The sequence below is a fragment of the Malus sylvestris genome, chromosome 17, assembly GCF_916048215.2.
Source record: "Malus sylvestris chromosome 17, drMalSylv7.2, whole genome shotgun sequence".
Lineage (NCBI taxonomy): Eukaryota > Viridiplantae > Streptophyta > Magnoliopsida > Rosales > Rosaceae > Malus > Malus sylvestris.
Window position 1 is genome coordinate 33,748,482 of NC_062276.1, and position 27,943 is coordinate 33,776,424.

General features: G+C 39.7%; 1 protein-coding gene across 1 annotated transcript; it reads left to right on the top strand.

Moving 5' to 3' along the window:
• Positions 1–302: 302 nt before the first annotated feature.
• LOC126610752 (uncharacterized) lies at positions 303–27,849 on the top strand. Its single transcript, XM_050278877.1, has 19 exons — positions 303–1,147; positions 1,603–1,737; positions 11,712–11,783; positions 12,168–12,238; positions 12,365–12,464; positions 12,567–12,665; positions 12,949–13,075; positions 17,712–17,845; positions 17,934–17,993; positions 18,172–18,407; positions 18,630–19,059; positions 20,679–21,002; positions 21,114–21,716; positions 21,868–22,041; positions 24,530–24,760; positions 24,853–25,136; positions 25,536–25,820; positions 26,253–26,375; positions 27,218–27,849. The coding sequence occupies exons 1-19, from the start codon at positions 998–1,000 to the stop codon at positions 27,348–27,350; spliced, it is 3,771 nt and encodes a 1,256-aa protein (XP_050134834.1). The 5' UTR covers positions 303–997; the 3' UTR covers positions 27,351–27,849.
• The last annotated feature ends 94 nt before the right edge of the window (positions 27,850–27,943 follow it).

Sequence of the window (27,943 nt, forward strand, 5' to 3'; positions counted from 1 at the left end):
CACGACACTTTTAAAACTGTTATTTTTTATCCAATATTGAACTATTTTATTTTACAATTAATTATTCTTAAAATAAGCAACTTAAAAAATACACAGCAATTAGCCTTGATACATTTAAATGGAACTGGATCCTCTCCGAGGCAAACCCTCGGAATCCTGCTGAACGACAAACACGGACAGTTGGATTTCGATCCAACGGTTACAAACAAGAACTCCTTTTAAAATTATAATAATTATACCATTGGATAGAAATCCAACTGCCATGTTTGTCGCTCAGCCTTGGCGTGGCAAATGGCAAATGAAATAAACCAAGAATCCCAAGAAAAAAACACGCTTTTCACGTTTAGTATAGTGCGAGGAGTGATTGAGGCGGAGTAAGGAGGAGGAGGGGCCTCGAGGACTCTCTTCTGCCCCACTTCGCTTTCGCACTCGCACATCAACTCAGCAACTCAGCAACTCCGTCTCAACAAAACAACATCTCGTCATCGACATCCATCCCTCGCTCGCACTTTCTCTCTCTCTCTCTCTCTCTCTCTCTCTCTCTCTCTCTCTCTCTCTCTCTCGTTTTAGGAAAGAGACATTTGTTTCCAGTTACCGTGGATAAGATGAGATGAGAAACTGAGGATTGGATTGGAGGTAATTATAAAATCCAGCTCTTTTCCTATTTCTAAATTCAATTGTACCCATCTCTCTCTCTCTCTCTCTCTCTCTCTCAATTGAGGATAGATTCCTTTGGTTTTTTTGTTGTTGTTGGATTTCTTTCCTATTTCTTCTACTTTGTAGTCAGTGAATCTCATCCTTTCATCATCTTATGTTTGTATGCGGTCAGTCATTGGTCTGCCGTGTGCTTGCTTAGGGCAATTTTTGACCTACGACGACTAACTAGATTACTGAAATAGCAATAGTAGTAGCACTACTAGAAGAAAGAAGGAAATCGTTTCGGTTGCCTGGTTTGTTTTTTATTTGATACCCAACAAAGAAACTAGATAAATGAGCCATGTCGATACCAAAGGAGCCGGAGCAGGTAATGAAACTAAGAGGAGGATCAGTGCTGGGCAAGAAGACCATTCTCAAGAGCGACCACTTCCCAGGCTGCCAGAACAAACGCTTGTATCCCCACATCGATGGCGCTCCCAATTACCGTCAGGTCTCTTACTTCTCTTAAAATCAGCCAACCATTTTTCTTTTGATATGCTATGCATCCTTTTGGGTTAATGGATTCAATTTAGTCAGCACTTGTTTGTTTGATTGACCACTGGATCTATTGGTTGCTTTTAATGCTTCAATTCTACAACTTCACGCATATGTAGACAATCACATACTTACCACTTACAACTTCACTTGATTTGTCACCAAAATGTACATTGTCAAGTAGTTGCCTCTTCAACCACGTCAAGCATCGTGGTCTCAGGTATATAAATCTGTCCGTAATCAGGTTCAACATATTTTCATTGTAGCATCCTAATGCTTACGTTTTAATGAAACTTGAATATTACATGGAAACTTCTCTAAATCACTCGCACATGTTTCACGTCATTTCCCTTCTCATCCCTTGCGTTGTTTGATTTGTTTTCCTTCCATATTTATCCTCTTGGTTTATAGGCCGATTCGCTACATGTTCATGGTGTTGCCATTCCAACAATCGATGGAATCCAGAATGTTCTTAACCATATTGGAGCTCAACAAATTGATGGCAAGCGAGCACAAGTTCTTTGGATTAACCTTCGTGAGGAGCCGGTAAGGTTAATATGTTCCATGCTATTTCTACATGTCAGAGTTTGATTTCTTTCTTTCCTATATTGGAAGTTTGCACAATACAATTTGTGCAAATGACTAGCATCATATTTCAGTTATAAAATGTGCATCGTCTTTTTGATTGTTAATAACCAAAATAATACATTATTGTAGGAAATCTTGTTTTCAGAATATAATAATGATCAAGTTTCAGCAGTTTAATCTCGAGTATGCAGTCACCCAATCCGGAACTAAATGCAGTTTTGGGAAGTTAATATTGAAAATTATTGTATAAACAAGAAACCTAAAAAGGTCGTACCCAGTGCACAAGGCTCCCGCTTTACGCAGGGTCTGGGAGAGGTGAATGTCGGCTAGCCTTACCCCCATTTTATGGAGTGGCTGCTCCCAAGTCTCGAACCCGAGACCTACCGCTCATGGGCGAAGGCACTTGCCATCGCACCAAGTGCGACCTCTTATAAACAAGAAACCTAAACTAGAAATTTAATGAATAGCTATTGACAGTCAAAAGCTAATGAGCTCAACTGTTTATGATGATATTGTGCCTATACATCAAGTAATAGCTCTTGGCTTCATCCTTTCACTGAATCCCGTTGTAATTGTAGTATTCAATGTTGCCCATTCTGCCAACTGGTGTGTCGAGCGACGGATGAATTTTCCAGACACTTTTATTTTTTTAATGAAATGAAATATTATTGCATATGACAATAAAATTACACAAGTGGACAATATGTCAATAAAGAAAAGCAGAAAGCAATCAACAAGATGACAAACAAAGTCCCCATAAAATTGTAAGAGCTAAGAAAATTCCATAAAGCGAACGAATAGAAGCTTTCCAATGAAGCCAAATAAAGGAAAAGATTCTTTAAATTCTGTAGAAACCGAATACCATAATAAAGACCATAAACGAACTTTATCCCACAACATTTGTCTTCTGGTATGAAAGATCTGAATAAAGGATCTGAATTTGATTTGTAAAGATCTGAATAAAGACCGTATCTGTCTACTGATTCTTATATGGTGGGCAGACCTTAATAAAGGATCTGAATCTGACTTGTAAAGGATGGCAGAAAACTGTAAGGTTAATGGTGATCTGGCTTAAATTATTTAGGTTGTAAATCTTTAATTCTGCAATAAAGAACTACCACTTTGAGGGGGGACAATTCAAGTTTTGATTCCAAATCCTTTATTTAAAGTTATTACTGTACATATATGCATCTGAAAAGGAAGTAAAATGTGATGTTAAGTAGAGATTGAGGTTTGAAATCTTGCTGATAATATTCTTAAGATGATAATCCGCTTTGCTAGAACAGATATTAGTTCACAACTTTACAGTCTGCCCATTGCCAAATCACTATAGAAACGTCGAATCCTTATGAAAATGAATCCAGAACGAAATCGCGCTAAAGCTAGGGCGTCACCCGTAAGTGGCGCGTTGTGTGGCCTGAGCACAGTGATAAGTGAGCAAGGGTCGCTGTATCTCCATCGGCACCCGGATACAGTGTTAAATGAGCAAGGGGGCTATAGAAACTTCTTTTCGAACGACTCCACTCAAAGTTGTTTGGGAGCATATGCTCCTATCAACTTTACACGGGACACACAAAAGAAGTACTTTGATCCTATTAGACGGGGAAGGGTGAAGAAGCTAGGACAGAAGGGTAGAGTTCAAGAGAGCAAAATGCGTTTAGGAACGTGGAATATAGGAACCTTGACGGGAAAATCTATGGAAGTAGTAGAAGTTATGGTGAGGAGAAGGATAAATATTATGTGCCTACAAGAAACTAAGTGGGTTGGTCGTAAGGCAAAGGATCTAGAAAACTCAGGGTTTAAACTATGGTATTCGGGCACAAATAGAACGAGAAACGGTGTTGGCATCATCGTGGACAAGACCTTGACACAAGATGTTGTAGATGTCAAGAGGGTAGGAGATAGAATCATGGCAATCAAGATTGTAATAGGACAAGAACTTATCAATGTGATTAGTGCGTACGCACCTCAAGTAGGGTTGGATACGAGTTCGAAGGAGAAATTTTGGGAAGACCTTGGAGACTTGGTGCAAGGAATTGCTCAGACGGAGAAGTTATTTATAGGAGGAGATTTAAATGGACACGTGGGCAGGGAGACAGGCAACTATGGAGGTTTTCATGGTGGCCATGGTTTTGGGGAGAGAAACGAGGATGGGGAAGCTATCTTGGATTTTGCAATGGCATATGATCTCTTCTTAGCCAACACCTTCTTTAAGAAGAGAGAAGAACATGTGATCACCTACAAGAGTGGGTCGTCAAAAACACAAATAGATTTTCTTCTAATGAGGAAAGGGGATCGTATAACTTGTAAGGATTGCAAAGTTATACCAGGAGAGAGCGTGACTAATCAACATCGCTTGTTGGTGATGGATGTACATATCAAAAGAGTGAGAAAAAAGAACAAGACTTGGAAGTGCCCAAGGACTAGATGGTGGAATCTAAAAGAAGAAAAACAAGCCATTTTCAAAGAGAAAGTAATCACCCAGTGTGTGTGGGATAGAGAGGGGGAAGCTAACCAAATGTGGGATTCCATGGCTAGTTGTATCCGAAAAGTAGCAAAAGAGGTATTAGGAGAGTCCAAGGGCTTTGCCCCACACCAAAAGGAATCTTGGTGGTGGAATGAGGAGGTACAAGCAAAGGTGAAGGCTAAGAAGGAATGTTGTAAAGCCTTATATAAGGATAGGACCGATGAAAATGGTGAAAGGTATAGAAAAGCGAAGCAAGAGGCGAAGAAAGCTGTGAGAGAAGCTAAGTTAGCGGCTTATGACGATATGTATAAGCGACTAGATACCAAAGAAGGAGAGTTGGATATCTATAAACTAGCTAGAGCAAGGGAAAAGAAGACAAAGGACCTAAACCAAGTGAGGTGCATCAAGGATGAGGATGGAAAGGTTCTTGCTACAGAGAACGCGGTTAAAGACAGATGGAAATGTTATTTTCATAATCTTTTCAATGAAGGACATGAAAGGAGTGATTCTTTAGGGGAGTTGAGTAACTCAGAAGAGTGTAGAAACTACTCTTTTTATCGTAGAATCCGGAAGGAAGAAGTGGGTGTAGCTTTGAAGAAGATGAAGCATAGAAAAGCAGTAGGCCCAGACGATATACCAATCGAAGTGTGGAAAGTTTTGGGAGAGATAGGTATAACATGGCTCACTGACCTTTTCAATAGGATTTTGAAAACGAAGAAGATGCCGAATGAGTGGCGAATGAGCACTTTGGTGCCTATCTACAAGAATAAGGGCGATGTACAAAATTGCATGAACTATAGGGGAATTAAGCTAATGAGTCATACAATGAAGCTCTGGGAGAGGGTCATTGAGCATAGATTGAGGCAAGAGACACGGGTTTCGGACAACCAATTCGGGTTCATGCCAGGGCGCTCAACCATGGAGGCAATCTATCTCTTACGAAGATTGATGGAAAGATATAGAGATGGGAAAAAGGATTTACACATGGTCTTTATAGATTTGGAAAAAGCGTATGATAGGGTCCCAAGAGACATTCTTTGGAGGATTTTAGAGAAGAAAGGAGTACGAGTAGCATATATCCAAGCTATACAGGATATGTATGAAGGAGCAAAGACTGCCGTAAGAACTCATGAAGGACAAACCGAAAGCTTTCCCATAACTGTAGGATTACATCAAGGCTCATCCTTAAGTCCTTACCTTTTTGCGTTGGTAATGGATGAGTTAACAGGACATATTCAAGGTGATATTCCTTGGTGTATGCTTTTCGCAGACGATATAGTGTTGATAGATGAAACTCAGGAAGGGGTAAATGCAAAGCTTAACCTTTGGAGAGAAGTGTTGGAATCTAAAGGTCTTCGCCTAAGCCGATCAAAGACAGAATATATGGAGTGCAAGTTCAGTGCAAATGGAGGCCAAAACGAGTTAGGGGTGAGGATCGGAGATCAAGAAATACCAAAGAGCGACCGTTTTCGTTACCTAGGATCTATCTTGCAAAAGAACGGAGAATTAGATGGAGATCTCAACCATAGAATACAAGCTGCATGGATGAAGTGGAAGAGTGCATCCGGCGTGTTGTGTGACCGCCGTATGCCACTGAAGCTCAAGGGAAAATTTTATAGGACGGCAATAAGGCCGGCGATGCTGTATGGCACAGAATGTTGGGCGGTGAAGCATCAACACGTACACAAAATGGGTGTAGCGGAGATGAGGATGCTTCGTTGGATGTGTGGGCACACGAGAAAGGATAAGATTAGGAATGAGGATATCCGGGGTAAAGTAGGAGTAGCCGAAATTGAAGGAAAGATGAGAGAAAATCGGTTACGGTGGTTTGGACATGTGCAAAGAAGGCCTACTGACGCTCCGATTAGAAGATGCGACTATGGGACAGAGGTTCAGGGCCGAAGGGGCAGAGGAAGACCTAGGAAAACTTTGGAAGAGACCCTAAGAAAAGACTTAGAGTACTTGGATTTAACGGAGGACATGACACAGGACAGAACACAATGGCGTTCTAAGATTCATATAGCCGATCCCACTCAGTGACTTGGATTTTCCAAGTCTCCAACCGAGAAGTTTTCCTCACTCGGGAAATTAAGGGAACACTACCTCAACCTATATGCTCCACTCACAAAGCTTCAACATACAAGCTTCAACAAAAGAAAATTCAAAGAACTTAGCGAAGAAGGCTTTGGTGTATTTAACACAATACGTTGAAATGAAGGAAAGCTTATTTATTGATATCCCCGATAAGTTACAAATATGTATATATACTTGAGTCAAAATAAACAAACAAGAGGGAGCCTTCACAAAGGTTGCTTAGGAGAAGTCTCAGCAGTCGGTAGAGCCCCAGAAAGAGAAGGCACCGGAGGGGGATCATTCGGAGCCTCAGTACTGGACAAAACCCTAGAAGGAGGAGGCATCAGAGATTGATCATTTGGAGCTTCATTACGCGGTACAGCCCCAGAAGACGAAGGCAATAAATGCCTTTGGAACAAACCCACAAATCTCTGATGATCAAGTAAAACCTGACCATCAGATTCCTTCATCTGGTCAAGCTTCCTCTTCATGTTTGTAGTATAGTCATGTGCGAGCCGGTGCAACTGTTTATTCTCATGCTTGAGCCCTCTAATCTCCTGTTTGAGACTCATCACTTCAGCCGCCAATGATTCAACTTGGCGGGTTCGAGCAAATAGGCGTTGTGCCATATTAGACACAGAACCTGCACACTGAACACTGAGAGCCAGAGAATCCTTAACAGACAACTCATCAGACCGTTTGGAAAGTAGTCTGTTATCTTTGGGAGTGAGAAGGTTCCTGGCCACTACCGCAGCGGTCATATCATTCTTCATCACGGAATCCCCAACGGTAAGAGGACCAGTAGGGGAGACGAAGGATGGGCGGCATATGTTGTCTGGAGAAGGCGGGGCTGCCTCTTCAACAAGGTTCAAGTCAAAACGACGGTCGGAGGGGCCAGACATTTTCAAAGGTGTTGAAGAGAGAAGAGGTCGGACAAATCAAGATCTTAGAAGTGCAAGAATGGAGCTTCTACTGGTGGATATTCAAGTGTGCTTTGGAACTTAATGTCAGCCCCTATAAAAATCTGCACTCGACGAAGCTTCAGAAATCGAAGAGGCGCCTGCTCAGAAATCGAAGAGGCGTTTGCTTTCTCAAAAGCTGGGCTGCTCAGAGACCACGAGGGTCGATCTCAGAAATCGAAGAGGTGTTTGCTTTCTCAAAAGCTGGGCTGCTCAAAGACCACAAAGGCCGATCTCAGAAATCGAAGAGGCTTGCTTTCTCAAAAGCTGGGCTGCTCAGAGACCACGAGGGCCGATTTCAGAAATCGAAGAGGCACCTACTTTTCCAACCTTGTCAGCACCTGTCACACGCACACTCAGCTTTGCGGAAATTATGGGCATTCTGTCGAAGATTTCTGGCGAAGTAGAAAGCACATGAATCGTACTGTTCAATCACCCACTTCCCACACGCAACAGTAGCTCATGGGTACCACAGATAACTTTGCCAAAGTTCTCTGACAAAGTTGAGACACGTGAAGCTTGCAGCTCCCACTACATCGCTCTGACCAAGAAGGGTAAAAGAATTGCAAAGAAACAACATTAACAAAGTTTAGACACATAAATTTTGAAGGTCTAGCTACCATATTATTACCCACAAGGGTAAAGGAACAGTACCACTGCTGGATAATTGGAAAGTCCCGGTGTGTCAACCTCTGTGCTTCGTGGCAAGGTAGATTGCCCAACCTTTACTCACATTCGAGAAAACACTCCTAACAAGATTGCTTGCTCCAAAATCGAAGAGGCACCGCCCTCCGAATTTCGAGAGCCAGACTCCCAACATGATTACTTTCTCAAAAATCGAAGAGAGGGTAAAGGAACAGTACCACTGCTGGATAATTGGAAAGTCCCTGTGTGTCAACCTTTGTGCTTCGTGGCAAGGTAGACTAGCAAACATGCCCAACCTTTACTCACATTCGAGAAAACACTCCCAACAAGATTGCTTGCTCCAAAATCGAAGAGGCACCGCCCTCCGAATCTCGAGAGCCAGACTCCCAACATGATTACTTTCTCAAAATCGAAGAGAGGGTAAAGGAACAGTACCACTGCTGGATAATTGGAAAGTCCCTGTGTGTCAACCTCCGTGCTTCGTGGCAAGGTAGACTAGCAAACATGCCCAACCTTTACTCCCATTCGAGAAAACACTCCCAACAAGATTGCTTGCTCCAAAATCGAAGAGGCACGGCCCTCCGAATCTCGAGAGCCAGACTCCCAACATGATTACTTTCTCAAAAATCGAAGAGGCATCGTTCTCCGAATCTCGAGAGCCAGACCCCCAGCAGGATTGCTTTCTCAAAAATCGAAGAGGCATCGTTCTCCGAATCTCTAGAGCCAGACCCCCGACAGGTCTGTAATCTTCACACGCAACATCAGCTTTCCAGATACCACAAACCACTTTTTCAAAGTGCTCTGACAGAGTTAAAACATGTGAAGCTGGCAGCTCCCACTACCGTGCTATAACCAAGCAGGGTAAAGGAATAGCATTATTACTTGATGTTAGGGAGACTCCTATATATGTCGACTTCCATCCCTAACGGACAGGCAGACCTGCAAAAATGCTCAACCCTTTCTCTTATCTGAGAGGGCACTCCCAACAAAGCCTTTCGAAATATTCAGCTTTCTTTCCCTCCGATAATACCTCTGTAAACAAGCTATACTAGAGCAAGATTATCTCATATCATCAGGGTTAAAAGCAAGAGTATCCCATATCATGCTTTTTCCCTGTCTTTTCCTTTGGCCTTGTTCTTACCTGTAAGACAAGGAGAAAGAGAGCAATCAGTCAGCACTTGGAATCAAGCTTCCAGCCAGGAACTGACTGCCTGGAACCCCTTACCTAATTACTTACCTGGCATTGCTCTCGAGTACTCATCTTCAACATCTTATGCTTCCAGGGAAGATACCGCATCTGCCTGAGGAACAGATAGGGCAAGTGAGAAGGATACAAGGAAGCATGTGGAGACAAGCGTAACAGCACACGTGCCGATACATCCACTACTCTATCAAAAGCAAAAGTATCCCATATCAGCAGGGTCGAACGTACTCTAGATTTGATGGACTTGTTTTGACCCTCAAATTCTTCAGTCGACCTTATACTCTGGAGGAAACTAGAAAACCCTCCAGCCCAGTTCAAGAATAAGCCTGTGGAAAGTTACTTCTTCAAAAGCAAAAGTATCCCATATCATCTCTCCTCATTTTTCTTCTCTTTATCCTTCATGCTGCCTGCAAGATAGGGAGAATGTGAACAATCAGCCGGAGCTCTGATTGCTTACCTTGTCTGTCACCTCTTTCAGCAGATCCCCCAGCTCGGCGACTTGGGGGACTCCTACTACATGGTTTGTATCTCGCTTGACCAAGCATGAAACTACAAGTAAGCTTCAAGTGAAATTGATACATTACCTTGTGCATCTCCACCAGTTACAGATACCACCCCTGGATGGAGGAAGAGTACTACCTATGAGACAGATAAGGCAAGTCAAGACGATACCACACTCCGGTACTTAGAAGTTTCGTGGCTACGAGATCATTCTCCCACAATATTTCCTAATGTCATTTGTACTAAATCATTCACTTGTACCCACTAAAGGAGAGCTTGAACCTATGTACTTGTGTAAACCCTTCACAATTAATAAGAACTCCTCTATTCCGTGGACGTAGCCAATCTGGGTGAACCACGTACATCTTGTGTTTGCTTTCCTATCTCTATCCATTTATATACTTATCCACACTAATGACCGGAGCAATCTAGCGAAGATCACAAAAAGTGACCGTTTTCGCTACCTAGGATCTATCTTGCAAGAGAATGGAGAATTAGATGGAGATCTCAACCATAGAATACAAGCTGGATGGATGAAGTGTAAGAGTGCATCCGGCGTGTTGTGTGACCGTCGTAGGCCACTGAAGCTCAAGGGAAAATTTTATAGGACGGCAATAAGGCCAGCGATGTTGTATGGCACAGAATGTTGGGCGGTGAAGCATCAACGTACACAAAATGGGTGTAGCGGAGATGAGGATGCTTCGTGGGATGTATGGGCACACGAGAAAGGATAAGATTGGGAATTAGGATATCCGAGGTAAAGTATGAGTAGCCAAAATTGAAGGAAATATAAGAGAAAATCGGTTCCGGTGGTTTGGACATGTGCAAAGAAGGCCTACTGACGCTCCGGTTCGAAAATGTGACTACGGGACAGAGGTTTGGGGCCGAAGGAGTAGAGGAAGACCTAGGAAAACTTTGGAAGAGACCCTAAGAAAAGACTTGAGTACTTGGATCTAACGGAGGACATGACACAAATGAGCGCAATGGCGTTCTAGGATTCATATAGCCGACCCCACTTAGTGGGAAAAGGCTTTGTTGTTGTTGTTGTTGTTTAGAGGATGGTTTGGTATGGAAAAAAGTTTAGGGTTTTCAAATCAGGAATTTCCTCTTAGGATTTGTACATTCCACTTACCTAAACGCATTATACTCTCTTGAATCCTCCCTCAAGTCCTAGCTTCTTTGGCCTCACTCGTCCAGTAAGGTCAAATTACTTCTTTTGAGTGTCCCGGGTAAAGTTGATGTCATTAGATGTTTCCAAACAACTTTGAGTGGAGTCGTTAAAAAAGAAGTTTGTACGTCACCCTTGCTTAATTATCATTGTGCTTGGCCACACAAGGCGTCACTTCCAGGTGACGACCTAGCTTTAACGCAATTTCGTTTAAGATTCGTTATCTTAGGGATTCAATGTGAAAACAGAGTGTCGGCTGTCGATTACCTGACGCCCTCCACCTTCCTCCTTTATCCGAGCTGGGAACCGGTAGCATGAGATAAACTTACATAGGCAAAGTTCTATTTACCCCACCAAAGAGGGACAAAAAGAATAGGAGAAAGCTAGGGCTTGAAAGGAATGGATTGTAGAGAGATACTTCAGAATGAATGAGTTGAATTCTTCTACCATAAGGTGGGTCTGTTGGTTGTATCAATTAGTAGAGTTCCCTTAAGCCCCAGTTTTCCGTGTAAATCCACCTCTCCCCTCTGGTCAACCAATTATTCCTTTTGTTTTTTAAGGGTGCATTTTTGGGCGTCTTTGTGTGCATATGCCTTCAGAATTTAGAGAGTTATCCTTTACTTTTATTTGGTCAAATTGGAAAGCCTCTGTATAGTGGTTGTATTTTTTATGCTGCTGACCACTTGTTCACCATTGTTGTATTAGTTTTTCATTAATAAAAGTTTGTTTCATATAAATAAAAAAGGGGATTAGATTTGCCATCTATTCCAAGATGTTTCCAAACATAGGACTAATCTAAAATAGTCTAGTCCTACTCCTTAATCGGTATATAAAGGTACTCTTAGACTTGCAAAATCTCATATAAAATTACCCTTGAGTATGCATTTTCTGACTTTACTTCATATCTTCAAACAGGTGGTCTATATTAATGGTCGCCCTTTTGTTTTGCGTGATGTGGAGAGGCCCTTTTCCAACCTTGAATATACGGTATGCTTTTTGTAAATGTAATTTTACCATCAAATTTGGCATATTCGATGATTTAGTTATTAAATACTTGCCTTCATTACTTAAGAAGTAGTGAACGAATAACTGCATGGTCTAACATTATCTATTATAAAATATAGTTCTTCTTTTTTTGTGGGGGGGGGGGGGGGGGGGGAGAATATGGTGGTTTTTTTCTTTTTGTTCTTTTGTTTTTACCCTTCTGCTTTTGTTTTGTATTGGGGTCGGGACTTAGAGAATATAGAGGATTGCTAATTATAATACATGCATAATGCTATTTGCATTGCAATGCACAAGCATGTCAACGTGTTAATTAGCCACATTTTCTGTTTCCTTCTAAATTGATTGTGGCTTTACAAAAACCATCAGGGAATTAACAGGGCTAGGGTTGAACAAATGGAAGCCCGGTTAAAGGAAGATCTTTTAACTGAAGCTGCAAGGTATCTCCTTTGGTTGTACGCTGAATTTACCTCTGGATGTTAGGAAATTGTGCACCATAAACTTTAACATTTTCTCACGCCTGCTTTCTATGATATTGGACATTATTTCCACATCTGAAATAGCAGATATGGAAATAAGATCCTTGTCACTGATGAACTGCCAGATGGTCAGATGGTGGATCAATGGGAACCAGTGTCACGTGATTCTGTGAAGACACCACTAGAGGTATCTCATTGGAACAACTATCATAGATGGGAATGAGAGAACAGGTGAAAACCCACCTGTATACTTAATGTTAAGTAATTTATTTATTTTATTATTCTGTAGGTTTACGAGGAATTGCAAGAACAAGGATACCTTGTTGACTATGAACGTGTTCCTATAACTGATGAAAAGTCACCTAAGGAGCTGGATTTCGATATTTTGGTTAGTTCATTTTCTAGTCGAACAGTACATGTAGCACAATTCTTTTCAGGCCAGGTAAAACCTGGGACCAAACCTCAATCAATTGGGTCCAAGAAGATGGGAACCAAGACCAACCGAACCTAAATTGGTTGGAGTGCATTAGTTCTTGGCATGACCATGAATTGAGCTGCACTCCTAGAGTTAAAGTCTGTTTGTGGTCTTGTGGTCATAGAATATTATCACCTTCCTGAATTACATTTGCTGATGTTTGCGCTTTATTTACTCTTTTATTCTTTGTATTCAGGTTCATAAAATTTCTCAAGCTGACATAAATGCAGAAATAATTTTTAACTGTCAAATGGGACGTGGGCGAACTACAACGGGAATGGTGATTGCAACTTTGATATACCTCAACCGTATAGGAGCTTCCGGTAATCCTCTTACTCTATTCACTCAAATACTAATTCTATTGAATTGACTCATTTCAGTCATCCGAAGGAGTTTTGTTGTTCTAGAACTTGTTAACTTGGTTAATCTATATTTCTTTTCTGAAGGAGTTTGTTTGTGCTATTCTAATGAAAATAGGATTTCCTCATATGCTCCTTCTTCTCTCCACCTCTTCCATTTCAAGTTTAAACAGTATATTATGTGATTTCTGATATTAGAAGACAATAATCACAAAGACAACATGGTTATAATCATCCAACTCATATCAGCCTCCCTGAACAGCCTCAAACCACAAGGACAACACATTTGGACAGCAAATAAGCAAGTGGTCTAATTTTAAGTCTCACTTTTACTCAAAACACATCAATGTGGAGATTGACAAGAAAAAGGTCGTCTCCTTCTTGAAGCCATATACAAGTAATCAACCTCTTGTGACTAATTGATTATCTAAGCTAGCACCTGTAACTTGAGCGATACTTTAGCCTTCTAAATTAAATGAGAGGAAATAAATGGAGAAAGAGAAGAGTGTTCCATTAGTTGTCTTGAAAAGGATTTACAAGAGTATCTCTAACGACTCCGACCTCGAGATTCCCCTATTTCCTGTAAAAGGGACCGGAAAGGTAAAGCAAGAACCAGGACAGTAATGAAGTTAACTCCCACCTCCTGATCATTTAGGTTGTATTACAATTGGAAGATTCTGATCTCTCTCTATCTCATTCCGGAAACAATATTTTATTTAAAAGCTTAAAGTCACAATACAAAACTTAGTGAACCAGATGTCAGAAACAAAATGATACAAATGTCAAAAGACAGATCCAAAATACACCTGTTACACTGTAATACAACTCTAAAAGCTACCCCACAGCAGCTCTCCAATCTAATAAAATTACAAAAAAAAAAAAGATAAAAAAATGAAAGATTCTAAAGGCTTGAGAAAGAGAAGCTCACAAGGAAACCTGACTTCTTCTCAAGAACTCTCCTGTGGTTTACCTCTGTAGTTTTAAAAAATTATGCTATTCCTCTCCAGTCCAATTACCTCGAAACAGTTCCACAAAGTTCTATAATAGTACAAACACTTCCGGATATAGAAAGAGAAAACTTCCTCTGTAAGTTTTCCAATTGTGTTGAATGAATAAATCAGTTGCACAGATGTGAATATATATAGCCTTAGCTGTCTTAGGCTATTTACAAGAATACCCTCAACCACCTTAATACAGTTACTAACAAAACTAATTACATTTAGCTTTAACAAACTATTTAACATTAACTATATTGGATGACTTGTCATTCTCCCTAATACACCTCCTCAAACTAAAGGAGGAATCAGAGAGGATTCCAATTGGAAGTTTGGAACACAGATAAGAGAATCTGCTTCTAGACAAAGATTTGGTGTGGAGATCAGCTAATTGGTCTTCACTGCAAACATAGTGAACTTTGATGAGATTTGCTAGTACCAACTCCCAGATGTAGTGATAGTCAATCTCAACATGCTTGGTTCGAGCATGAAAAATAGGATTAGATGCTAAAGAGATTGCTGAGATATTATCACACCATAGTGTAGGCAGTGTTGGTAGAGGGAAATGAAGATCTTTGAGAATTTTGCAGACCCAAGTGAGTTCTGCAGTAGTATGTGCTAAAGAACGATATTCAACTTTTGTAGAGGAACGAGCAACAATGCTTTGTTTCTTTGCACTCCAACTGATGAGATTAGAGCCAAGAAATACACTATCCACTGGTGGACCGCCTATCAAATGTGCAGCCAATCCAATCAGCATCCGAGTATGCTGAAAGATTGATAGGACTTTTAGTGAACCATAAACCATGGGAAATAGAACCTTTAAGAAATCTGAGGACCTTTTTTGCTGCTTGAAGATGTTCTCTTGGAGCATGCATAAATTAACATATCTGATTGACAGCAAATGCAAGATCCGGTCGAGTCCAAGTGAGATATTGTAACCCACCAACTATAAGTGAGATTTGATAAGAGAGGTCCACTGTGATCCAGTTTCTTAGAACCAAGAGGAGTGCAACAAGGTTTTGCACCCTCCATATTTGTTTTCTTAAAGAGATCAAGTAAGTACTTGGTCTGATGTAGAAAGAGTCCTTTGTTAGATTTGCGTACTTCCAACCCCAAGGAATAGTGTAAAGGACCAAGATCTTTCATTGGAAACTGAGTGCTAAGTTGTATAAACTGTTAACAGAGTTGAGAGTTGGGTCCAGTGACTAAGATATCGTCCACATAAACAAGGACAATGACCAAGGGCCATTAAGAACAAACAAAGAAGCATCAGATTGGGATTGGTGAAACCCAATTGTATGAAGGGCTTGAAACAATTTATCAAACCAAGCTCGAGGAGCTTGTTTAAGACCATATAAGGATTTCTTCAGCTTGCAAACAAAACTGGGAGAGTTAGGATCAATAAGACCAGGAGGTTGTTGCATGTAAACATCATCCTTTAAATCTCCGTGAAGAAATGCATTGCTAATGTCTAATTTGTTCAAAAACCAATTATATTGGACATCAAGTGTAAGGAGAATCCGAATGGTAACTGGTTTAGCAACATGACTGAAGGTTTCTTGAAAATAAACTCCTTGCTGATGAAAGCCCTTTGCCACCAAGTTGCAGAGGATGAAATAATAGTCTTGCAGCGAGCCATAGATAACTCTTTGGTGAGTAAGAGACCATGGAGTTCATCAAGGGATGTAGAGGATAACCGCTGCATGATGGAATCAATAAAGGACTTGAATTCATCAGGCAATCCATGTAGTGTGGCAGCAATTAGGTCATGATCGGACATTGAAGCACCAGCAGCTTGTAAGGAATAAGCAATTTCCATGATTTGTTGAAGATACTTAGAGATGGACTGAGATCCTTTCTGAATTGATTGAAGTCGCGATCGCAATTGGTGAATGTGAGCCTCTGAAACTCCACCAAAGCGCTGTTCAAGCTTCACCCAGAGCTCGCGAGAAGAGGAAACCCCAACCGTGAACGGAATGATCTCTTCTGATAGGGTAGAATTAAGCCAGATCAAGAGATTTTGATCCTTTTCATACCAATCCTAGAAGGCAGGGTTCATCGAGCGATCAGGCAAGAATGGTGAAGGAAAAATCTCAGTGCCATCAATGATACTAAGAAGTTTGTATCGCTTGAAAATTGGAGCAAACAGTGCTCGCCATGGCAAATAGTTGGATCTTTTCAGCTTGATCGACACTATACTGCTGATGTTGTGAATCGTAAGAGAGGTATACGAATTCAGAGGACTTGGATTACAAGAAGAATTAGGGTTTTGGACCTAAGGGGAGATGATCGGAGAAGACGATCTAGTTGGTGGCGATTCAAATTGAGCAGCCATATCTTGTAGAGATCAAGATTCAAGAGAGATCGGAGACGAAAAATAGAAGAATTAGAGAGAAGAAAGCAAGAATCGATCGAGAATCGATCGATTTGACGAGCTGAAGGGAAGGTCGATGTTGTGAAGCAGAATGGCTCTGATACCATATAGAAACAGAAAACTTCCTCTGTAAGTTTTCCAATTGTATTGAATGAATAAGTCAGTTACACAGATGTGAATATATATAGCCTTAGCTGCCTTAGGCTAGTTACAAGAATACCCTCAACTACCTTAACTAATTACAGTTACTAACAGAACTAATTACATTTAGCTTTAACAAACTATTTAATATTAACTATATTGGATGACTTGTCATTCTCCCTAATACTGGAACCCAACACTCATCCAAAGTCACACCCCTTCTCCGTTCAACACCCCAAAACGACAATAAGAAGAAAAAAAAGAAGGCAGTAAAATTATCTTTCCATGGACATCAATTTGAGGCTCTTGTCACAAAGTTGGATCCCAACCATTCTCATAAAGCCCATATTATATAATGACAGCATACGGAAGGGGATTTCTCTCTAATCGAAACCTTGAAAACTATTTTCCAAGCACCCTATAATTCTTAACCAAATTCCTCCCATTTCCTTCACCCGAGCCATTACTTTCATCAACTCAAATGATCTATTTTCCTCTTCGCTACCCCCTCCCATGAAACATTCCTCATCTCTCTTTAGCCTCTTGGTCACATTACTGGAAATCTTAAAAAGTGAAAGGTGATTACCGGTACGTGTTTAAAACCGAATGGATTACAGCCTACCACCTTGAGACAAAAATTCTTGGCTCCAACCATCTAGCCTCTTCTCCACATTTTCTACAACAGGATACCAAACGCTATTCCCTCTGTGTTGCCTTGTCATTTGAAGATAATCCTAAATGTGTCATAGGCCATCTCCTCACCTCACATAACAAAACTGAGACTAACTCCATCTTTTGAGTGTTTATCCCTGCCACTCAACACTCAGCTATTAATATTACTTTTGACTTCTGAGAAATACCAGAAGCTTCTCTTACCATTAGCAGATTCCTCCATTGAAAAATAAACCATGTTCTGCATTTTCTGCTGGTTTCTTGTGAGAGTCCTGGGCATATTTACAATAATTTCAGTTATCTTTTATTTTGGGTGTGTCTAGTTTAGAGAATTTCAAGTCCTTTATTGGTTACTTTTTTGTTGGTTATGCTTTTAAAGGATTTCATAATTGTATATTATTTTCAAATAAAATAGGTATTCCAAGAACCAATTCAATTGGAAAAATTTCTGAATCCAGTGAAATTGTTGGTGACAATGTTCCAAGTTCAGAAGATGCGATTCGTAGAGGTGAATATGCTGTCATAAGAAGCTTGATTCGGGTATTAGAGGTATTTGATATCTTCTTTTGCTGCCTATGGTTATGTTAAATGGTTAAGATATTCTCAAGTATTTTATTAATCAACAACATGCCTTTAGGGTGGCGTTGAAGGCAAGAGACAAGTGGATAAAGTCATTGACAAGTGTGCCTCTATGCAGGTATAGTTTCAATCCTTTATTTATTAACTTTATGGTACAGCATCTCAGTACATGTTTTACCTTTGCATGAATTTATTTTTTCCTTTTTGGATAGATGATTTTATTGCTTCATGTTATCTAAGATTTTGATGGTTTATCTTAAGAGTTTGATGTTTCTATCTATTGAATCTAAGTACAGAACTTACGTGAAGCAATTGCTACTTATCGCAATAGTATTATGCGCCAGCCAGATGAGATGAAAAAGGAAGCATCACTTTCATTTTTCATGGAGTATTTGGAACGATACTACTTCCTTATATGCTTTACCGTGTACATTCATTCAGAGGGAGCAGCCCTCCGTTCTAGTTCCTGTGATTATATTGGTTTTGCTGATTGGATGAAAGCTAGGCCTGAATTGTATAGTATTATTCGCAGGTAAAAATAACAGGTGTAGCATTTGAGTTTTCATTTCTTTTTTTATACCATCTTTGGTAATTTTTCTTTTCTTATCTACTAAGGTACAAATAAGATGAAACTTAGTTAATAATTACTTTATGTTCATGGCTTTTTGCGAATTCATAAATGAAATATAGCACAGCTTAGTTATTGGGACACCATCTGGTTAAGTTCTTTTGCTTCAATTTCTCTTGGTTGTAGGCTTCTGAGAAGAGATCCAATGGGTGCACTTGGATATGCAAGTTTGAATCCATCTTTAAAGAAGATTGCTGAATCTGCTGATGGTCGGCCTTGTGAGATGGGTGTAGTTGCTGCCTTGAGAAAGGGCGAGGTTCTTGGTAGTCAAACAGTTCTGAAAAGTGACCACTGTCCTGGTTGTCAAAACCAAAATTTACCAGAAAGAGTGGATGGTGCCCCTAATTTCCGAGAGGTCCCTGGATTTTCTGTTTATGGAGTTGCAAATCCAACAATTGATGGTATACGATCTGTCATCCACAGGATTGGTAGCTCCAAAGATGGCCGCCCAGTTTTTTGGCATAATATGAGAGAAGAACCTGTTATTTATATCAACGGAAAACCATTTGTACTTCGTGAGGTTGAAAGGCCTTACAAAAATATGCTCGAGTACACGGTAATTTTTTGTCTTAGTTTTACCTTTCATGTCACATCTATATGATATTTATTGGAAATAAAAAATGAAGCAGTACTTGTTGCTTGGAGTTAACTTTAACCATCAGACACTTTGCATGGTAGTTTATACTCAAAAGTTGTTTGATCATACCATAAAATGCAATTTTCTCCTTGCAGTATAAAGCTAGATTAAATTAATAACTTGCTATATGCTACAAGGAGCAAAATGGACTCTTCTACGGCATAGGTAGTACACTTTGCATGGTACTTTAATCATCTTCATACTGTCAAAATACATGTCTAGCTGTATGCAAATGTGTTACCTTGCCAGATAATTGGGCATCATGAGATGCTTTTGTTGCCTGAAGATTGGTGCAATTCATTGTTTGAGAATTTGAGAACATAAGCATGTTATGGTAATAAAAGAAAATATTATCCTTTATATACGTTGGACTGTCAAAAAGCAACATGTCCAGAAAATGAGTGTAGGAGAGATGAGAATGCTTCGTTGGGTGTGTGGGCACATGAGAAAGGATAGGATTAAGAACGAGGATATCTGAGGTAAAGTAGGAGTGGCCACAATTGAAAATAAGATAAGAGAAAATCGGTTAAGATGGTTTGAACACATGAATGGAAGACCTATGGATGCTTCGGTTAGAAAATGCAACTAGGAGACGGAGGCTCAGGGCAAAAGGGGTAGAGGAAGACCTAGGAAGATTGGGAAAGAGACTATAAGAAAAGATAAGGAGTACTTGGAGCTAACGGAAGACTTGGCGCAAAACCGAGCGCAATGGCGTTCTAAGATTCATACAGCAGAGTCTCTCTTGTGGGGGAATGATAAACATAACCACCCGCTGGCATCTAGACAATATTTACTCCTGAGGACAGCATATCAAATGGATTTGCTCCTTGATCACATCCATAATGTATATATTATACCACCTAATAACGATACCACATTGACTCTACATTCCACCCTGAGTCTGGTCCTATTCCAATAGGTATAAAACCAATTCCCACTTCACCATGTACTAACCCTTTCTCCTCTGCCCTTCCCTAAATGATCTCTAATTTACCTTGCACGCGATTTGGAATTTTGAAGAAAGACATGGTATGCCAGTGAATTTTCCAGAACCTCTTTCGTTAATAAACAGGAAAAAGAAAATTGCACAAAACTAAGCCTCCCACCCCTAGATAACAAGCATTTCCTTGATCTTTCATCTAGTCATACTTATATTAGAAATAGAAATAATTATTAACAGAACTGTCGTGCAGTGTCCAGTTTTATTGCACCAGTCCATAATTAATTTTTTTTTAATCATATGAAGACAGATGTCTTTACAGTTATGGATGATTTGTACTACAAAAGGGAAAGAGTAAATGGCTCTCTTCTCAGACCTTTGATTCCATTGAACTTTAACAAGAGTGAACAGAATACGGACCTCAACCTAGGCACATTTGGGGTTTCAAGCACAAAGATGTTGTAGCATGAACATGGCATCTAAGACCCATATAAGGGTAAAATCTCAAGGCGTAATTACAACTGTCATCATTGGTACAAATGGCTTTGTTTTTGTTCCTTTTTGAGGTAGATATTGAAACTATGATCTATTTTTCCAGGGTATTGATCGTGAGAGGGTGGAGAGGATGGAAGCTCGGTTAAAAGAAGATATCTTGCGAGAAGCCGATCATTATGGGGGTGCCATAATGGTTATTCATGAAACAGATGATGGGCAAATATTTGATGCTTGGGAGCATGTAAATTCTGAGGCTATTCAGACCCCGCTAGAGGTTTTTAAAGGTTTGGAGGAAGATGGTTTTCCTATCAAGTATGCGCGTGTACCCATAACGGATGGTAAAGCTCCCAAAAGTTCTGACTTTGACACATTGGCTATTAATATTGCTTCTGCTTCCAAGGACACTGCTTTTGTTTTCAATTGCCAGGTTCACATTTAATTCTTTCCCTTTTCCTTCTTTTCTGTTTACGTGCAAGGAGACAATAAATTTTTTCCGAACCAATCTGTAGTATTTTTCTTTTTCCTTTAATATTCACAGATGGGTAGAGGAAGGACAACCACAGGTACGGTAATTGCTTGCCTTTTGAAACTCCGAATTGACTATGGGAGACCTATCAAAATCCTGGTTGACAATATTACCCTTGAAGAGGTGGATGGTGGTAGCTCAAGTGGTGACGAAACTGGAGGTAGTAGTGCTGCATCAACCTCCAGTGTTACAAATTTTAGAAATGAAAAGGAGCAAAGCCGTGTATTCGGCATGAATGACATCCTCTTGTTGTGGAAAATAACAAGATTATTTGATAATGGGGTGGAATGCCGGGAGGCCTTAGATGCTATTATAGATAGATGTTCTGCTCTACAGAACATACGTCAGGCTGTTCTGCAGTATAGAAAGGTATTCAATCAACAACATGTTGAGCCAAGGGTAAGGAGGGTGGCACTAAATCGTGGTGCTGAGTACTTGGAGCGCTACTTCCGTTTAATTGCTTTTGCAGCATACTTAGGAAGTGAAGCATTTGATGGATTCTGTGGGCAAGGAGAATCTAGGATGACGTTTAAGAATTGGTTGCATCAGAGACCAGAGGTTCAAGCAATGAAATGGAGCATAAGACTAAGACCTGGACGCTTTTTTACTGTCCCTGTAAATCCCTTCTACTTTTGGCTTAGAGACTTTCTTTTTTTTTTCTTTTTTTTTTTCTATTGGTTGGCAAGCTTACTCTAAGAGGTTAATTTATATTTCTTTATTTTGGGATGGATATATAATTTTTGAACACTTTGGTTTTGGAATTCAGGAGGAGTTGAGAGCACCACATGAGTCCCAACATGGAGATGCTGTCATGGAGGCCATTATCAAGGCCCGTAACGGTTCTGTTTTGGGGAAAGGTTCTATACTTAAAATGTATTTCTTTCCAGGTCAAAGGACGTCTAGTCACATTCAAATCCATGGTGCACCACATGTTTATAAGGTATGCTTATAGTTCTTTCTGGGTGATAGATAAGTAGGGATCTCAAGTTTCTATTCAATTGGATAAGGCTACAGATGGAATGTGTGTAACAGCATTACTTCATGTAGTTGCGTTTATTCAAACTTATATATTTAAATTTACATATTTGAGGTGAAGCGAGTCTGCAGGTGGTCTTCTGGTTTTAGGTGTCCTTCATGGTCAATGATTTATTAAAATAAGTTAACAGGGTTAGGAAATGGTTTATCCTATAACCTTGCAGAGGGGTCGAAATTTGGAAGAATAGTGCTAAAATTAGAGCACCCAACCCATTACTAATGAGCGGAGAGGTCCAGGATATTATATATTGTGGTCCAAAGACTGTTATATTGGATCCATATATATATTTTCAAAATGAGACCGAACATGTGTCGGAGTCTGAGACAAATATTTGGATGCATTATGTTTGGATGATGTGGAATATTTGTAGCCATTGTGCCTGACACGTGAAAAATTTCTCTGGTTACGTAACCAACCCAAAACCACCTGACGTTGGTGTAGAGGCCCAAGATATTTATGTATTGGGGTGCAAGGCTTGACATACTTGATGTGGAACGCTAATCTCACCAAATAGAACGTTGATAGGTCAATAGGAGCAGGTAGGGAAAATGAGGTGCTGGGATTCTTCACTAGCAACAATACTCTCACATTTTGGGGAAAATTTTAAGCCTCTTTTGGGGATGATAGTTGTGGAAAGTAGTGAAAGATGTGGTAGGAAGGTGAAGGAAAGCCTGTGGCATACATATCTTCCGTAAGCCTCATTGAATGTTGGCTATTTAATCTAATGATGGACAAGTAATGTATATTCTTATTGCCAAGGTTAAGGGGATTCATAGTGTTACATTTGAGCTTGTTGCTAAAGTTGTTGAAGAAGTCCATGTGGGTTGTATTCTCACTAGGCCAGCTATGGTTTATGTACCAGGAGAGACAAAACAACACATCCATGTATAGGAAATGAAATGGTTTATAAGACGACTACAGAAAGAAAAAAATATTGGGAGCAGCCTCTCCATAAATGGGGGTAAGGCTAGCCGACATTCACCTCTCCCAGACCTTGCGTAAAGCGGGAGCCTTGTGCACTGGGTACGACCTTTTTTACAGAAAGAAAAAAATAATCAATGCCTGGGATATTAGGAGTGGTGAGCTATGTCGTACGTATATTTAAAATTGGTTAGCAATCCAAACATATACGGCCCTAACTTTTTGGTTGGTATGTCACACAGATACAACAGGGGTACATTTGCAATTTCGCTTCAAATGGGGGTCTTGGTTTTTAAAGCAAGCGTAAGGGCCTACCTTGTAATATTCAAAATATTTCTGAGCCAGCCACAGAAGACCATCCTTTCTCTGCTCCTTTTTGTTTAAAATCATGAGACAGAGGCTAGGGTTGTTTTATTATTACCACCATGTAGGAGGAAAAGAGTAAAAGAAAGAGAAGGAAAAAGAAGATAACTCACCTTTTCATATACCCAGCTCTATCGTAGGAGTAACGAACCTTGCAAAGCTGCCTAATGTTTTTTCACCCAGATAACTAATTGGATCGCCTTCTTTTCTCTGCTCCTTTCTGGTTCGACAAGATAAAAGGGGCAAGTTTTTTAAAATATTTTTCAAGCATTCACTAATTATTATACTTGCGTTTCTCTTTTTTAAAAAAGTTTGGATATTTGTATAGTCTAGTTTATAACATAACTACTACTTCCCTATATTAGAGATAAAATGCCTCAAGAGTCATCCTCAGCCACCAAATTGACAACACAGCATCTATCTTAAGCAATTAAGTTAATTTTCGTTTAAGGTCATACAATTGAGAGATTCTAGACATTCAAGGCATTTGACTTTTTCCTTGGTAATGATGGAAATTACAACTAATTGGGAAACAGTATCGGCCATGCATCAACTACATCGAAAGCTAAAACCTTCAAATCGATGCCAACCAATGATTATGAAGCATAGATTTATTTACTTACACTTGCTTGCATCTTTGAACCAAAATCCTCACAAGAATCATAATAGTTTTCAAGTTAATTCTATGGAGTGTTTTTCGTAAAAAGCGGGTTTATTCAGTAGTGTTATTTGTCGTGGTTCTTTAATTTTTAACATGTAGAAATTTTTTATTAAGAGCCCAATTGCTTGTAAGTTGTAACTTATTCATTTGGAAGCATTTCCTTAGGTGTGCTGCCAAAAGAACTCCCAAGCAAGCCATAAACAGTGCACAGTGGGTTTGCTTAAAGGCTACACTCCCTGCTTAATGATATGTTGAAGGGCTAACTCCGGCACTCTGAGTTATTGATTGCATGAATCAAGATATTTTTTATCATATTGGAGCCATATTTTTACATTGGCATGTATAACTGTTTTTATAAGCTTTAGTGGATTACATAGAAAGGTAAGTTGGACAGAACAAAGAGACTTTCTACTTTTTTTGGCTAATTTTGTTTTTTTCTTCAATCAGGTGGATGGATATCCTGTGTATAGCATGGCTACACCAACAATTCTTGGTGCCAAAGAGATGTTGGCATATTTAGGTGCCAAACCCAAAGCAGAAGGATCTGCTGCTCAGAAAGTGGTTTTAACTGATCTGAGAGAAGAAGCAATTGTCTACATTAATGGTACACCATTTGTCCTACGGGAGCTAAACAAACCTGTTGATACACTCAAGCATGTGGGAATCACAGGCTCAGTGGTGTGCACCAATGTTTTTTCTTTCATATTTCAAGTACAATTCCCTAAGCTAGCTATAAACTCCAGTTTTAAATTCAACGGAACCATTTGCAGGTGGAACACATGGAAGCACGACTAAAAGAAGATATACTATCTGAGGTCAGGCAGTCCGGTGGCCGTATGCTTTTACACCGTGAAGAATATAGCCCGGCATTAAACCAGTCCAGTGTCATAGGATACTTAGAAAACATCTTTGCAGATGATGTTAAGACACCTGCTGAAGTATATGCCGCTCTGAAAGATGAGGGTTATAATATTGCATACAGGAGAATACCATTAACTAGAGAAAGAGAGGCTTTAGCGTCTGATGTGGATGCAATTCAATACTGCATAGATGAGTAAGTATCCACGCTTCGTATGATTCCCATCTGTAACTGGTGATACCACTAAAGATATCAAAACTAACAAAATTGTACCAAACAATGAAAATTGTGAAACAAAATTTATAGATGTGAATTACAAGTACTCTCGACACCATTATTTCTTTTGGGAATTTTATCTTTGCCCTCTGTTACGATAACAAAGTTGTATGCTGAAGGGATTTTTCCTCATCATGATACCACACACATTTTACAGGAGTTTATTTTATATTTTTCTAAATGAAAAACACTCGGAGGTTTTACAGTAATACACCACTTCTGGCATTTGGATACCACTAACATGTTACGGGTGTTCAATTTGTGAATTTATTTATGAATTTAATTATAAATTTCAGTAAAATTGACTTTTACCTATAGCTCTGCAGGGTGTTACCTTTTTGTATCACACACAGGGTTTGGAGGAGTTGCATATGCAATGGCTATTATTTGTATCAGAATTGGTGCAGAAACAAATTCCCTACCAAAGGATCCACAACCTTTGGTTGGAACAAACCTCATGTGTACACCTGAAGAGGATTTGCCTTCTCGAGCTTCTGATGAAGAAGTTCTGAGGATGGGTGACTACCGAGACATACTAAGCCTTACAAGAGTTCTTGTGTACGGTCCTAAGAGCAAAGCAGACGTTGACATTGTTATTGAAAGGTATTTTATATATGAAAAAGTCCATGTGGAACTTCTCTCCTTATGGTACTTCCTTCTTGTCTAAGCATCAGGTAATGTCTTCAAATGTAAAAGCAGGTTTAGCAATCAGTAGTGTAGAAAAAATAAATTGGGGTGTTGGCTGTGTCATTATTAATCAAGAATTTCATACAATAGCTACAACGACCCTCACAAATTGCAAATACTAATCTGTTAGGTATTGGCTGTGTCATATAACCCATGTCTTCAGTCGACATAAAAAAGAAAATAATGCTTCTATGCTTGTGTGATTGTGTTTCATTCGTGTAATTATGCACTTGCTCGATTTTTGCTTATTTTACATTTGTGGGGAGTAAATGATCCTTAACATACCTTCAGCTGCTAATAATTGGCACTTCTTGTTTATGCTTCTTACTTTGGTTCTTCAATTAAAAGGTGTGCAGGTGCGGGACATCTGCGAGATGACATTCTTTATTATAGTAAGGAACTCAAAAAGTTCCCTGATGCTGATGACGAGCAACGAGCATGTCTCATGGACATGGGGATCAAAGCATTAAAGTAGGTTGAAGTAGCATTGTCCTGCTTTTCTTGTATTTATTATGAATGTTTGCATCATGTCTTCCACCTTTAGATAAGAAGGTTTGGCCTATGTCAAATTTCATTCACCTTTTAAAGTATTGGATAAATATAGTCAGTCCAGGTGGTCTATGAAAACCAATTCCAACAGTAGGAGGTTGCATATCAGTAGAGGATGAGAACTCTTCTTTGATCTCCAAATTTTATGTTAGGAATGACAATGTCGATCCTGTGTAGTGTGTGAGCTGGTGTCATGTAGCTTTCTCGCAATAGCCAAGTTAGCCTATTCGCTTTGGTTTAGGTTTGGGCCTAAATATTTGGTCTTAGCTACAATATTATACCCTATCCCTTAAGTATTCTCTTTACACTTCTCTTTGGGCTTTGGGCTTGTCATAGTTTAGGGATTTATTTACTTTCGACTATCTTGCTAGACTGGGCGGCAGCGGAAGATGTTAATATCATAGATTTTTTATGTGGCTGCTGTAAATTTCTGCTAGTTCCCTTTGTATCTGGCTTCTAGTTGTTCACTGGTTACTTTTTAATAAATTTGTTCCTTTTCATAAAAGAAAAGAAAGAAAGAAAGAAAGAAAGGAAAAAAAAATAAATCATTGATTATGAGTTATTTCTTGTGTTGTATTGAGTCTTGACTATAGGTTCTCCATTTCTCATCTTACTGTTGAAACCCACAAAAACCTGAATTTGTACTGCATTGATCCCAGATATGAATTCTTCACATGGATGTGTTCAGCAAGCAATAACGTTTTCGTTGAGTTCATGATTCATTTTTTTGTTATATTAATTTAACCCACTCTTTCCATCTGCAGGCGGTACTTTTTCCTAATCACATTTAGGTCCTACCTTTACTGCACTTGTGCGGCTGATATAAAGTTCACATCATGGATGGACGCGAGGCCTGAACTAGGACATCTATGTAATAACCTTAGGATTGATAAATGAGTGTCAAATAATTTTATGTGCAGTTGGCAGTACATTGCCAGTCATGGTTTTCATCTCTCCCTTGTTTTGTCTCTGATCATATCACCCAGCTGTGGCATGCATGCAAGTGGTCGATCGCCCAGTGGTGGTTTGGGCCTTCGAATTTGTCCCACTGCACCTGTTTCAAAACTTTCCCCCTTAACACTAGTGTGCAGTCATGATACGATATAAAACGATCTGGCATTCAATTTCCTCCTTAAGCTCTGAATGCTGGGCAAATTTAAGTGGTTGTTTCAGTTATGCACATGCGTAGGGATGACGCAAGTCCCTGACCCAAGGGAGAAGTGAGTGTTTAGAACTCGGGAACGGGTTCTATGCAGGTTTTGGAAGAATATATAAGGATTAAGTTCTATGTTTTCGGGGTTTGATTTTTCCAACAGGATGCTTATATCGAGGCTAATGTATGCATCGTGTATGTGACATTATTATCTCATGAAATTCCAATGCCTATTGCCATTGATGTGTGGACTGTCGAATGAAGTATGAGCTTATTCGTGATCAAACAAGATTACAATTCGTTTGCAAGGTATTTCTGAAGGGTAGTGGTTTTCGGA

What these genes read in the sequence shown, in the direction of transcription:
- LOC126610752 (XM_050278877.1), top strand. Translation starts at nt 998, where the DNA reads ATGTCGATACCAAAGGAGCCGGAGCAGGTAATGAAACTAAGAGGAGGA. An exon ending in ACAAGTGTGCCTCTATGCAG is followed by an intron (nt 17,994 to 18,171) that starts GTATAGTTTCAA and finishes ATCTAAGTACAG; the next exon opens with AACTTACGTGAAGCAATTGC. An exon ending in TTGTATAGTATTATTCGCAG is followed by an intron (nt 18,408 to 18,629) that starts GTAAAAATAACA and finishes TCTTGGTTGTAG; the next exon opens with GCTTCTGAGAAGAGATCCAA.